At 36.9% G+C, this 15,834-nt stretch overlaps 1 protein-coding gene across 1 annotated transcript in view; it reads right to left on the bottom strand.

Annotated features, from left to right (window-relative positions):
* ERC2 (ELKS/RAB6-interacting/CAST family member 2) overlaps positions 1 to 15,834 on the bottom strand; it is a 396,230-nt gene that overhangs the window by 205,427 nt on the left and 174,969 nt on the right. Inside the window, exon 10 of the mRNA XM_050904885.1 lies at positions 6,606 to 6,773. Coding sequence (XP_050760842.1) covers positions 6,606 to 6,773 — 168 coding nt within the window. The remainder of the gene's footprint in view (positions 1 to 6,605; positions 6,774 to 15,834) is intronic.

The following is a 15,834-nucleotide window of genomic DNA, read 5'->3' as shown; positions in this document are numbered from 1 at the left end:
CCGGTACCAAACATCTCCACCCATTTCATTAATTTGTCAGCTGCTGTTGATAAAGAGGAGACCTGCTTAGACATGATTATTATGAGCAGATCTCCAAACAAGTTTAACACCAACACCAGGTGTAGTCAATATTTCTTCACTTACTTGAGGGTCCATGATTTACAATATACCTGATGCTCAAAAATTACCATGTTTACAGAACTGGCATTAGATAAAACAGGTTTTAGATTTTGTAATCTCATGAAACTTCATTTGAGGAGTTCAGTGATTTTCTCCTATAAAAGTAAGTGCTTACTTTCAAATAGGTCAGTAAGCAGAAGCATGTCATCCAACTATTCTCCTTTTGAAGTGCAGACTTGAACAAAAGCAGCAGTAGCAAGCAGGTCATCGGGAATGGAGGGGAACAACAAAATGCTGGGCTCCTAGGTTCAGTGGGTAGCAAATTAATTGGAAAAGACAGCAGATTCAATCACAGACTGGAAAACTTTATAATGATCATGGATTTAAAGGTGCAAGGACTTACATAAACTCATAGCTATAGTTTTAGGCTGGATGATCATCCAGGTTGACTTCATTAAGTGACCCTGTATTAAGTCACATATTTCCAGTGACCTTTTATAACCTGTAAAAACTTAGAAGTGTAGTGTGTTACAAAGAATGGGAAATTAAAGAAGCTAAAGGAAAGTGAAAATGATCACTGCCTCTGATCTTAATGACATTGTTCTCAGCATCGCAGTGTACAGGCCGAGAGCATCCAAACAGCTGTACTGGTTAGGCTTCAGTTTTTTCTGTATTTATTCAGATAGGCTCGATGTGTACCACGTGCAAAGTTTAAGGGTCCTAAGGCTGCATTTTATTGTGCGGAATCATTGAGGATTCATTTTTTTGATAATATATTGGGATCAATAACACCACCACCCTGGATGAACAACTGGCTATATTTAGTTCAATCTCACTTTCAGATTGCCTTATCTGAACAACATAACATGATTTGGCAAAGCTGCAAGCATAAGCAGCCAACAAAGTACAACTTTCTAATACTCAGTACACCGAATGCTGTATCCTTAAAGTAGGCATATATTATTAGAAGAAACATTTCTTAGCGTAATACACAAGTCAATAGTCACCATAGCAGCTCTGAAACATCAAAACTTTCATGTTACACCAGAATGACTCACTAATTTTTTTTTAACAACACTGGTAATCTGCAGTCGGAACATTGGTCTGTTTCACAGAACAACTAATTAGTTCAGAATTTGTTGTCTCACCCAGAAATACAACAGAACTCTGATTTGGTAATTGCAAAACCCCAGTTCACATAACAGTCTATTTACAGTGTTCTGATAGAATTTGACAAAGTTAATAATAATGTCCTTCATCATGACCCCTTTACAGGATTATAAAAATGCGCTCCCAACTGATTAAACCATTAAAAAAAATTCAAAGGCATCTTCCATCAGCAATGTGCTTGCGCTTTCTACTTGTGAAGATTAAATGAAAGAAATTGGTCTCTTATGTCTTCCTGGACCATTCTGGATTCAGAAGTTTCAATTTCAGTGGTGTTCTCAGACAGAATTCCTGCATCAAGCATAATACTGATGCAAATTTCTAAGCACAAGAGTAGGACTCATTTGTTTACGCTAGTATACTGCTAATCTGACTGTATGTAAATTTCCTCTTTTTTAGAAGACAGCTAACAGTAATGCATACAATTAATTGTACAACACATTTTAATTTAACACGAACTGGACAATATCACCTAGTGTGCACAGTCCAGCCACTCCAAGTACAGATTCCAATTATTACATGAGAGCTAAGACTTTATGACATTTCCTACAAATGCTAATTAGCTGGTAGGTTAGGGCCCTCAGTCATGTAGCACTTCATCAATCACAAAGCTTAAACTATTAAAGATGGAAACTGTAACATTTTACATGAAAAGTTATATTGCAAGTCAAAGTAGAATATTATATTAGCCCCCTTTACATGGTGTTCTTTTATAGTAGTCCCCACAAAAGAATTTCCACAAGCTGTTGTCCTAATATGATCCAGGTCTACATCCTCTATGCTGCTCTTGTCTCAACAGCTACTGTTTTCAACGCTGAGACTCATACTTCAGAGTATGTAATTGTTTTTTAAAATATCTACAGATTCCTAGAGGACAAAACACACCAGGTATAGTCACTCTATGAAAGAGAAAATTTGGGAGCAAAAAGGGACACAAAAGAATCACCATCCAGTTCAGCACTTCTGCCCTTCAGCCTGCAACTCGGCCATATTCATAGAACTTGCACGTTCTGGTAAGAAATACATAAAGATTTCTGAGGTCTGCCCCTCTGCATGCTAAACTGACAGATATGAGGTGTAAGACTAGCTTTGCCAGGTTAAACAAGGCTATTAAAACAGCATACCCAACTTTACTGGCACTAAAATGGAACAGTGGTGCCAAAGATTCTAAAAGAAAGAAATATTAAGTAATATTGCACCTCTGACATTGACATAAGTTTATTATTACTCCATGCCAATCTACCTTGATCCAAATCCTCTAAATGCATGCTGTTCCAGTGCTGGGCCTCCCTTAAGCCTGCAAATTATACTGAATAGTGTAGCGGTTTTTCAGTTTGGTCAAAAATTACACCAAAACCACTGCATGGAAAGACAATGCATCATTAGCTCATCATCTAGCCCATTACTTTTTTCTGCAACATGTTGCCTTATGTGTGTTCCTATGCCATCCCATGGGACTCACCACAGCTGTTTTGTTGCCAATGTTTTTGCTTCTTCCACGTCTTTGGTAGGGAGCCCTCAACAGAACCTGTCCTGTCCTCCAAGTGTAACAGCTCTCCAGAAAGGAGAAGAAACAGCTCCAACTTTGAAAGGGAGCTTTTCTGGTTTTGGTTTAGTCTCCTTTGTATTTTTCAACATGGCAGATAACAGTAATGTACACAAGAGAAAATATAGAATTAGAAATTGCATTTTTCCAACTTACTTATTCCTTCCCACTCAGTTTTGGGTTATTACTGACAGAAATATTTTTAAACACTACATACAAATTCTTCCTTCTTCAATTACTTGAATACAATCATTAAAACAAATATTATTTTAGGCTGAGTGAAGCACTTCAGGCTGAGTGTAGAGAGATGTAGCCATCTATCTTGCATCAGCAAATGAAGGCACTAAAATAAGTGGTTATTCACAAGTCCTCATATCAAAAGTAAATAAAAATGCACAGATATAAAATTTGGCCCTGCATAGAAAAAAGAAAATGGAGATGAGCATTATAATATTACAGTCAGAAGAATCTAATCTCTAGAGAGAACTTAGGAAGAAGAACTAGAAGCAATTCCTTCACTTTCAGAAGGGTTTTCATGAGAGTAACACGGTAACCAGGGCAATGTCCTGACAGAAGGTATGTAAAGGCCAGACAACCCACTAGAGGGCCCAGTAATTGTTTCACTTCCTAAGTGTCATGTGAAACGGTTCATGTTACTTTCACCCACTGAATTCTCCACATATATGTGCACGATGAGAACAAATTAATTTCTAAATGCTCAACATGCAAATGTCTGGCTGCCATCACTGGAAGTAAAAACAATAGTGGAAGAAGTGGCCAAAAGGTCAGAAAGAGAAGATGAGTAAAAACTGGAGGAATGCAAGAGGCATATGCAATCCAGCAAGGAGTAAAGGATAAAAGCATAATTAGATTCAAGACAAGGAAAAAATTACTGCAATCGACATATATTAAATACTTTTCCATCAAAATTTATTCTTTTATATGGTTGCTATTGGAAAGGTATGCTGTCAAAACTGGAAAGAAAAGAGGTACATCAGACAATCTTTTTCTTAAAGCACAGCATCCACTACTAGACTATCTGAAAATCCCTGAAAAATGACTGTTCAAAAATATTACAATAAGAATAAATACAGCACTAGAGATTACTACTATACATAGTCCAACATATTTCTGAAATAACACATGACTAAATGAACAATCTGCCTATGGTCAAAAAGGAGCTGTGCTCCCTTTGTCTTTGACAGAACATAAAGACTCTATGAGGTATGACTGCCCTGGGACATGTAACTTCATGTAGTGAGGATAAAATTATCTAGAACAGAAAGGCACTAATATCAGGAAAGCTTCTTGAAAAAAAGTAGACAAACACTGAACATCTTCCCTTCTACATGCAAGTATCGCCATCCAGAGATGAGATTGCATCTACTGCCAGGGATGCTGGGATGCTCAAGGAGGCTAACCATGAGAAGTCATGATCTAATAAGCACTGCCAAAATGAAGTTGAACACTTGGGTTAACTAGACAAGTAGATTGTTTTTTTTTTCCAGATGAATTTAAAAGCCTGGGTTTCCATTGGTGACATACAGAATTTTCTACTTCAGAATTGTACACCAGACACATGAAAAGTAAACAGCGAAAGCATCCTTTATAGTATCATACCCTAGATTTATTTAAATAACAGGAGTGAGTAGAGCAGGACAATATTTCAACCAAATTTAGTCAAATTATCTGTGAGTGAATTTATCTCCAGACATATTGGAAGCAAGGCACAAGTGAGATAATGATTCAAAGCTGAAAGTGTGACCTAAGGGTAATTTTAAAAATATATTTTCCAAATATGATATTCTTTTCCTATAAACAAAATAATGGTGTAATGATGATCTGATATTAGCATTTTTGGGCATGCTAACATCTACATATTAAGATAATGTGGCTACTAAAAATGCTTCAGAGAAGCAAATCTATGCATAACTTTTATGTGATGTAAATGAACTATTTTTCTCTTTTTTTTAAGTAATCATCATAATTCATTCTTCTCTAAGTAAACCCAGTATTTAGCCCATAGCAGAAAAATTGAACTTCAGAAGTCCCCTGATGAAGCATATTTACCAGAACAAAAACCTCAAAAAAAAAAAAAAAATCAGGTGCTACTTCCAGTTTTAAAGAATCAATTTAGTACTAACTCCGATTTTGCACCTAGTAGTTGGCAGGATTTATTTATTACATTGTATACTAGAGCTCATGAGGCTATAACACGTGTTTACTCTATGATTTAGTGAAGAGGGATAGTGCAGTTTGAGAGTGATTATTTTCATTAAGAAGCAGGTGCAAAAGAGGCAAGACCATCTGCAAGCCCTAATAAAAGTGTCATGATGTATTAAAACCAGAAAAACACACTATGTTGCATATTTCTGAGCACACAGTCATGACAGATAGTGCTGACAGCTCTGTGATAAGTTATATTCATCACACAATTTTGATAACTGAATCCACATTCCTCCTACTGATCCATTTCCTCAAGATCTAAATACAAGACCAACTGTAAATTGTTGGTTTGTTCAGCATTTTTTTTAGAATACAAACCACAAGAAAAGATGCATTCTTTTCTTCAAAATTCTCAAGTGATGTCCAAAACTAATTAGCATTCAGCACAGGATGAAAGGCTTGACGTTTGCTATCTGACATCATCAGCATTGCTAACAAGGCAAATATTCAGAAATAAGATTAAAGTGGATGAGTACCTATATTCCAGTTTTGATAGGCCTTATTTCCTGGGCCTGAAAAGCAGTCTTCTCAGTTTCTGGAAAATAAGGACTTGGCTTTTTAAAGACTGTATTTAACCAATTGCAGACAGAAGCACAGCTAGACAATGCGAACCCTATATGAATCCTGGAGGAAAACCACAGTAACATGAACTACCTACACCATAATAGAGAGTAAGGAGTAGACATTCTTTGAGTGGCCGTAAAATAAGGGGAGAAGAAATAGTAAAATGTATTTGATGCCAGGAACTTTTTCTCCTTTTATCTGTACGCTCACAAGTGCATCTATATACAATAAAGAGTGATACACACAACACACACAAAACATACCTGCCAGCATAAATATTTTTGTGAGTGTCAGAAAAAGGATATGGTAAATAAACACTCTACTACTGTATGCAGAACCCTTGCAGAGCTGCCTTTCCAGGAAATTCCCTCCCCACTCCCCCAAGTAGAAACTAGAATGATTAAATCCAACTTCCCAAAGAGAGTAAATGCAGTTAGCTAAATTTGTGGAAAATTAGAAATAACGCTAATAAGGCTGTTCGGAGAGAGCCTCCCTTCTTAATGTCTTTAGCTCACAGGAAAAGCAGATAATTGACAGATAATTTAGGTTCCTTCCCTCCTCCCCCACCAAAAAAAAGTCTTTAAAGAAAAAAAGCAGTATCCTAATCTTTTAGTAGTCCCACACATTTTATTTACGTGATTTGGAAAGAGTAGTAATCAGTGTTAGTAAGGATAACTGAATCCCTCATGTTGAAGAATAAGAAGTTTTGACAGAATTTTTAGGACTTTCATTTAACTCCAATAATTTTGTGGAAACTGCAGCACCTAATATTTTTGGTATATAATTAAGATACAATACTACAGAAATGATCCCATGGAAAACAGTAACACATATTTTATATTAGAGAACTACTTGACTGTTACAGACTTACTCCTTGCATTTTTTTTAATATATTAAAAGTAATACACTATAAGAAATAAATATATTTCCTTTAAATGTGCCTCAAAAGTTTTACAACATATCCTTTCATCAGTGATCTTACCTTTTTTTGAAGGACATTAATTTTTCTTTCTTTTACTTCCAACATGTCTTTCATATCTCGAATCTCTCCAGCCAGGGTTCCTTTCTCTTCTGTGAGGTCTTGAAGTTGTTTTGTTTTTTTATTCAGAAAGGTTTCTTTTTCTTCCAATCGTAATCGCAAGGCATCAACCTACAGTAAGTAAATCAAATATATTTAGGTTTTAGTAAAGATCATTAGCATATTTTATTTATTTTTTCTAATTCCCTTTTTTTTGTCACTTAAGAAATGTTTTATTTCTTTTCTATGTAGATTTTCCAACTTTATTTTGGACTAAAAGATTCTTTTACTTGTTAAAATGTAATAAAAAATGAAAGTACTTTTAGCACCAAAGCATGAATAGAAAAAGTAGAATAGTCAAAACATGAAACAGCATTAAAACAGTCCTAACTTGAAATATGCATAAAGGACTCAAAAAAAAAATCATCTTGACTTATTAAATATATAACTTACTGAAAATAGTGCTCTGTATCCTGTATTTAATTTGCCCATTAAAGCCATGAAGTGGGCAATCAAATACTAGTCACTACACAGATTTGGGCACAGATCAGTAATATAGAAACAGAATTATTTAACAAAGACATGGCAAATAGGGAAACAATAAGGTTCTTCACTTTTCTCCAGTGTGTATTGCATAAGTCTCTTAACAAATGGGCCTTATGGTACTTTTCTGTAGTAAGCACAAATCCCAGTCAACCAAAATGGGAAAATCCTTGGAATATCCCTTAAGCAGAAATGTCTTCATAAAGAACCTCACCAAATTGCTCTGCATTACGTAACTGCTTTTTTCCTTTAGAAACCCTAAAAAAAAAATCCAAAAAAAAAGAAAAAAAAAAAATCAAAAGCATTCTACCAGCCCAGAAGGTGTATGTAGCCTTGATTTTCTCATTTCTTGCTGCATAAATGCTCAAGCATGCAATTTTATTGTTCTCTTAATGCAATTCAAACAGTTCTCAAATTATGGTCAGGCAAATACTTGCTGGTGGTTTGGAAAAAATCCGTAGATCACTTGATACTGGTTACTATTTGTATACAGTTGTTTCTATAAGCAGCTCTACTGCTAATTGCAATTAAAAGCTTGGGTACTCATAAAAGCATTTGGAAATAAGGAGGAAAAATAGCTGACTCTTCTCCATTACAAGAGGAGGGGGGGCAGGAAAAGCAGCAGCCACCTTCAAGGACAGCAGCATAAATATTATCATCAAAAAAGAGAAAAACATTTGGTGAAGCAAGGAATAAAGTGGCGAGAAAAAGGAAACTCTAAATGACAGGGTACCTGCTCAAGGAAATGGAGGAGGAGGGAACCGGCTCTCTGGGGAGTATAATCAAGAAACAGGAAAGTATGCACAATGTGAATAGACAGACATGGCCACAGCAGTAGGCATATACACACGGATCCAGGTGAAAACACACAAAAAATGTCAAAATAGGGGAAGAAACAAAGAGCTAGACAGCAAAGCAACTTCTTTCAAGTAGATTTAACAATCCTCCTTCACAGCTTCAAATTCCTAGTGCCTTTTTTTAATAATACATTTCTACATAAGCACTGCCTAGAGTAGTTACCACAAGGTAAGATATGATCCCAAATGGAAAAGTTGTTACTCTTCAAACTGTGAAGAGGAGAGGAAGCAGTCACTGTCAAGATGCTCACCGATACAATCTTTGAGAACTTCTAATATACTATTCAGACTATTAGCTCTCAAGAACTTTCAAAAAGGTATTCAAAGTAAGAGATCTTGTCACAGCTTCCTTAAATTAAAATATAATAATGGAATGGAATAAAGCAAATACGTAAGTGGTCTTACAATGATGCGATGGTGAAGTGGAGGTGAAACCATAAGGTGAAATTGCAAGCAAAAAGTAGAGCTGGAAAATGAAGTTTTGCAATTAATGGTGAAGCTTTGTATATAGTAGAGAAGAACAAGACAATTAGGAATCAATACTGTAATAATTCAAGAATATAAAGATACTGACTGTAGAATGTAGGGGGTTCAAAATATGATGCATGTAATCTTTGCTGACCTTGATAATTAGCAAAATGAAAAATTATACATTTCACTGAAATGGAAAGAGCAAGTAACATTATTGCTACAAGAATGTTTAAAAAAGTGTACAGAAGGGTGGGCTAAGTTGAATAGACAAATAAAGAAGAACTGTAAAAGAAAAAAACAGAAATTAAACTGAATTGGAATGTATCTCTCTAGTTTAAAATGTTTATCAATTTCTTTGTCTTACCTAAAATATGTTGGGCGGGGGGGTGGAACTTCATTCACTAATGCCAAAGAATTATCCATCACCTAAATTCTACTCTTAATACCTTTGTAATAAAAGGTATTTTTGTAATAAAACAGTAGACATCTCAATTCATTAAAGCAACAGAATATGTCTGGGTTTAACAATCAGTACTGCAAGAGTTGCACCTTACATGCATTGGTCCCTTCAGTGAGCACTTCCACTAAATCATACTTGTTTCTACTCCACTCTCGTGAGACCCCGCCTGGAGTGCTGCGTTCAGCTCTGGGGCCCCCACCATAAGGACGACAGGGACCTGTTGGAGCGAGTCCAGAGGAGGGCCATGTAGATGATCAGAGGGCTGGAGCACCTCTCCTATGAAGACAGGCTGAGAGAGTTGGGGCTGTTCAGCCTGGAGAAGAGAAGGCTCCGGGGAGACCTTATAGCAGCCCTGCAGTACCTGAAGGGGGCCTACAAGGAAGCTGGAGAGGGACTTTTTACAAGGGCATGTAGTGATAGGACAAGGGGTAATGGCTTTAAACTGAAAGAGGGTACATTTAGAGTAGATGTAAGGAAGAAATTCTTGACTGTGAGGGTGGTGAGGCACTGGAACAGGTTGCCCAGAGGTTGTGGATGCCCCATCCCTGGAAATGTTCAAGGCCAGGTTGGATGGGGCTTTGAGCAACCCGGTCTAGTGGAAGGTGTGCCTGCCCATGGCAGGGGGGTTGGAACTAGGTGATCTTTAAGGTCCCTTCCAACCCAAACCATTCTATGATTCTGTGTTTCCACATTCTGGTTCAGAATTGCAGTTACAAATGAATCGCTGAGCAGCTCACAGGCAACACAGCACAGAATACTGGGTGGGGATATTTTTGGGTAAAAAACAGATTTCATCACATATCAAGTTTTTAAAGACAAAAAGAGACACTTTTTTTTTTTTAATGTGAGCCTCATATTATTGAAGGCTAATTTGCAAATAAAATAATACAAGAAAATATAGTATACCCATGAAATTTTGTCAGCACTTTTAAACATCATAAGAGATCAACAAAACCAACCCACTGTTAGTGTTAAGCATTATGGATTCAATTCTGCATTCCTTGTGCAGTCTCAGACTCCCAAATTCAAGCCTAGGGTACAGAAATCAAAGAGTTTATTCTTAGTGAAATGTTTCAGTTTTCCAGACGGCTGGTTAACACATCGAAACTCAGAGTCCAGGAGAGGAGATACTAAAAATACTGCTATATACCTACTTCTACATTTGCCATTCCGCTCCACCCAGAGAGAGAAAGACACTATGCAGCACAGAAAGCACACAGAGGTGGCAGCATGGGCATGGGGAACCTTTGCAAGCCATTGGAATGACATTATAATTTGATGCAAAGTAGAGAACTAAGATAAAGAGTGCAATCATTTGTTATTGCAAAGACAGGTTTCCTTGAATAGAGGCCATTTTTCAGATAGTGTTTTCTTCTGCAGCTCTGAAACCATGAGGTGTTCACATTAAGTGGGCCCACACAGGCTTGTTTTGGCTGCAAGGTATGCCACTGAGAAGACAAGGTTTGGATTGAAAATATATGATGTGGCAATCTAGAATAATTCTCCATCTACCAGAGAGCTGCAGGAAGTCAGGCAAGTGAGAAATTTTAGATTCGCTAATCCAAATTTCAAACGTACACATGTCAGAAAATAAAGAACAAGCATTTAAAGTCTACATTACCTAGAAATTAATGAAGTTTATTCATAATAAAAAGCTAGATGGAAGTAACTGAAAGGGCATAAATGTTAGTTAAGCATTTTTAAGTCCTGCAATTGGAATAGTCAGAAAGGATCATATCTATTAAGCACTTTTTTCCTAGTTAATCAGAATATTAGTAAAGTACAAAACAATTAGCAAATCTAATTTATTTTTATTTATGTTCTGAGTTTTGTAATGCTAAATTTATTCAAAGCAAAAGTCTTTGCAATGCCATTTTAAAACTTGGTTTGGGACCAATTTAGATGATCTATTGGATCTAGAAATGCATGTTCTTCCTGCTCTTAAAATGGCTCATTTTTTTTTTTCTATACACTGGAAAAAAAGATTTATATTCTACTGGATTTATTTTATTTTTAAGACTTTTTTTACAATATTACAGTAATAGGATCTTGCAGTTTGTAAGCAGTGTGCAGTATGAGATTCAAAGATGACTTTTTAAGTTAGAAAACAAGAAATAGTAGTAGCAGCAAACTTTCAGATCTCTTTTAATAAACATAAGAGACCTCATCTGAAACTCATTACCACATCTTTATACTTAATCACTTATTTGCTTCATGTCTGAAAGCAATCCCTTAAGTCAAATCACAAAAATCTCTGTTGGGCCTTTAAGCTGCAGCTGAGAAGCTCATCATAACATTGCAGCTGGAGCTCCAAAAGGGGTTTCTTCAGTCAGGCACTGCAAGTCTCATTTTCCAACTGCCACTAGGCAGAAGCTTAATGCTTGAAGTCAAAGGGAGTTGAAGGTGATTAGACCTACTGATAAACAAAGCACTGATACCATTCCCTGGTGACTGGGATAACACAGTAGCTTACACATGTGCTGATACAGTTCTGTTCTGCTTGGCTGAACCAGGCAGTTTCTGAGTCAATAGTCTTTTCTTCTCTCTCCATCCAGTCCCCACCCTCAGGGCCGAGCAGACAATTCTCACTCTCCTTCACAAATTTCTTCCCACACACCCTGTCATCACAGCTCACTAGATTCAACTCAGGAATGAGGATTTTAGGCATTAAAACTTGGGAGCACAAGAATGAGGGTTGAGAGGATGAGGAGGTGGCGCTGAAGTCCCAGTCTGTGAGTGACAACCTGTGTGGGACAGGGGAGCAGAGTCCTGTCCACTCTAGTTTCTTAGACCCCAATCCTGCCCTCACACAGCTGTTAATTAAAGAGCACCACATGGCAGAACCTTTCTGCATTTCCTTTCACCACTAGCCAGCTCATAACATGACTAATACATTATTTCTATTCCCTAAACAAAGACACAAATTCAACCTGGAGGGACGAGAGACGGTGCATGGTGGTTTTCTTTCACACCAAAAAGAAACTCACATGGAACTCTGCAGCAGAGCCACAACCTCCATCCTTCCTTTCACTGGTTAGCGTTCAGGCCATCCACACGAAAACCTTTAAGTTAGCACAAGGGTTATGACCTCGACTGTGCCACAGAGTATCAGGCACCTAGTATTTCAGAGTTGTCTGGACTGACTCTAAATGCAGAAACAGATTGTTTTCTTGTTAATGTCATAACTAGATTACTCCACACGCCTTCATGTAAATAGTTGACACCTTAGATCACTTCTTTCAGCTCCATGGTAACTTTTTAACACTTATTAATGAACATTCATGTGTTTGAGGTGAATTGCATTCTTCCATAAGAAGTTGCACATGGATTTAACATCTGAATATATTTAGATGTAAGTGGTACAACTTCTGCCTAGAACCCCCAGTTCCCACAAGAGATTGCTCTTAATACAAGACTATCTCAGTTTTCATTTAAGAATTCATTTCTAGCCTTGGTAGCTTCAAATAAAAGCTTTAAAGCATGACTGAAGTGCAGCTTCAATTGCACTGAGAAAAATGTTGTAAAAGATTTGAAACAGCCAAAGAATCTCAATCCCAGCAACCCCACTTCACACAAGGACAGTGCAAGTGTTGGGAAGGAAAGAGTACGGCATGTCCAACCACAGCCTTAGGTGGCAGATCCTCCGTTCCAGTCCCAGTGTCTCCTACCCCCACTCCTCCCTCTCTGGCAGATGAGTGGTTCTGGCTACTCCGGAGTGATAAATGTGGGTTTACACCACACGTTCTCTGTCAGGCACTCTGACACTTCCATAACAGCCCATGATGTAACCTTCAAGCCACAACAAATCCAATATCATACTTAGGACGTTAAACTGTCTTATTTCCCACCCCTTTCCCAATAAAGCACAGGTCAGCAAATGCTCTACTGTTCTAGCTAGAATTTGAGTTCCACAGAATTACGAGGAAATTCCTTCTTAAAGGAATTTTACCTTCCTGGTGAAACAGAAATCTTTCTCAAATATGATGAGAAGAAGCTAGTGACCTGGGTTACTGACATAGTATTTCCCATGTTTCAGTCTGGACCATGGAGATTCAAACTAATCTTTTGCAAACCATACATTTTCCTGTTCTTTTATAGGACAATACCTTATTTGATGCTCCCTCTTTTTTTCCCCTTTGTGCAGAAATATTTTAACCATTATATATTATAATTAAAGCCAAGTCCATGTGAAAGCTCAGACTAAAACCTTTAAGATCAGAAAAGGATAATATTTATAACATAGCATGGTTTTCGATCTGTGTCATCCTTTTCTCCTTGCAAGTACAGGAAAAAGAATTATCTCTAGTCTTCCTCCCCAGAAGCTATTTTTTGTGGAGCTCAAATTAGATTGTGTCCTGACACCAATGTTGGGAAGAAAAAAAGAAAAAAAAATATCTGCCATCTATATCTCTATTTTCTTACATGTCCTCAACCAGTGGTCAGATATCTTGAGACTGATACAGCAGAGCACTTTAATTCAAAAATCCACCTTCACAATGAAGCCCAGGTATTTTGACAGAATAGGTGTATTATCCCTAACTAACATACACAGCAAGGAGCCATTCTGAAATCAGTGCTCTATGTGAGCTTTCAGAGAGGCACAACTCTGAGCCAGTGCCAGTATGGGAGAGTGAATAGGCACCTCATACCGTGTGTGGTCCTAGGTATACCGATTTGTTTTCTATTCACAGGAACGCAGTGTAGAGGTTTACAAGAACATCAGTTACGTCAGTCATTTTCTCCTTCCCTAAATTATTCTTTCTGCCTCCACTAATCATGAACCAAGACTTACATTTCTCATAATGTGAAATGAAACTACCTCAGCCTGAACTGCATGCGACCTATATGGTATCTGTTTGGTGCTAAGCATGTATGACATCATTTCATAAGTCAAATATGAACCTCCAGATGGTGTAAAACCGAAAAGCTGTTAAACAAGTTCCTCATCTTGTGGAAGACAGGAAGCAAAATATACTACTTCATTTACAGCCAGGATGAATTTGCCAATATTAGAAATTATCTCTTCCCTGAAAATGGTACTATGAAATCACATGTCCCAAAAATAATGAAACAATGAAGTATTCTAAATGGAGCATGCCAGGACACTATGAGAAATGTCTGCCATATTGTTACTCCTCCTTTTACATCTCTGGCATTTTAAATAGAATCTGAAGGGAAATTAAATATGGGTCATTTTACAGCATCAGATATATATTTTTATATTTGAAAGGATAAGGATTTCTGGTACGCAAAAACCCTCTCTTTGGCTTTTCACTCAACACTATGTAATTTTAAGAGTCCTTGACTTATTTTTCCCAAGCTTTGGCAGTACATTTACTAGTAAAACTTGGCAATCTGAAGAACACCATAATTTTCCAGAAAAATAAAGCAAAAACAGATCTGATAGCTAACACAAAGCATTTCAAAGACCTCTGTCCAAGTAAATTGCTTCTTAATTTTGTCTACTTCTTTTTCCTCAGCAACTACTTGTTTCAACTATTTAATACAATAAACTCTGTCACTTGCTCTGGAAATATACAACACACTGCAAAAACTTCAGAATTGGGTTACACTTTAGAAAAAAAAGAAAAGTTCATGTAAGTGGCAAAAATTGCCAAATTCAAAGTCAAACTTTATTAATCTTCATGTCATCATCCGCCACTCATGACCAGCTCCAGTAGTGACGTCTATTTCTTGAAGTTCATTACTGTTAACTGTTTAACTTATATGCCATATTATATATATATATATATCATTTATTAAGATGTTTTTAGCGTTATGGAGTTCCATGAGGAAATAGAACATGAAGAAGCACTACCATGTTTCACTGTTAAGAATTATTTGTTTTACAATCATAAATAAATACATTTAAAGCAAAAGTTTGGCTGTATTTTTTTTAAACTAATTCTGAATTTACTAGTCAAGCACTAAGTGTACTGTAGTACTGCACCTGGGGTAATAGAGAAGGCAAACTGTAACCCATTGTCAGTCTCCCTCCCAACCCCACCTCTGTTCCAGCACACACTGCAGACAGTATTTGCCACTGTGTCCAAGAGCCAGTCTTCTCCCCTTTTGTACTATCATTCTCTCCCTTCCTGATGACCACTACAGGCTCCACAGGGCTGTTAACACTTTTCTGTGCTACTACTTGCCCTCTTAGTGTATTATGCAGCCATCTTTTGAGGAACCACTTCAGTTAATCAAAAACCAAACTTCTATTAAAGATCTTAGTGCCTGTATTCATACATCCGTATGTATCTGGGGAAACGTAATATACTAAGTTTTGATTATGAAAACCAGTTTAAACCATGACAAAAAGAGCTGTCACTTCAATTTTCTATACAGAAGTACTGAATTCTGAGTACAGAGAGCATATCCTTACATGGGCCTTTTTGCAAATATGAGAACTGAGTTACAAGTATAGAAAGGATATCATGTGTCTTCAAAATGTCCCAACTGTACTTTCCACTTCAGAGCTAGTAGAAAAACTCTATTCTAAAATGCAAAAATAAAATGAAACTATCCCCTCATCATGTTTGTCTCTCATTTTTCAGTCTGATGTGATAAACGTGATTTTTTTCAAAGTAATGGCTGTACCTGGTAATCCATAGCATACTACATTCATTTCTTTCAAAAACATCTGATCTATGTAAAATTCAAGGCAGAAAAGGCAGAACACAGCCACATTTTGAAGCTGCAGACACTTGAATTTTGTACAATTAATATGCTTTACATTCTTGTTCCAAATTGAAACTTTAGTGAGTTAGCTAGCTTTTTCCCTTCGTAGAGGAAAATTCCACTTTCAAGCATTATTTCAACAACATTCCCACCATTATTACTCTGGGTATTATGGTTGCTCTAG

This window comes from Gymnogyps californianus, chromosome 13 (genome assembly GCF_018139145.2).
Source record: "Gymnogyps californianus isolate 813 chromosome 13, ASM1813914v2, whole genome shotgun sequence".
In the NCBI taxonomy this organism is placed as follows: domain Eukaryota; kingdom Metazoa; phylum Chordata; class Aves; order Accipitriformes; family Cathartidae; genus Gymnogyps; species Gymnogyps californianus.
This window is presented reverse-complemented; position numbering and strand designations above follow the sequence as displayed.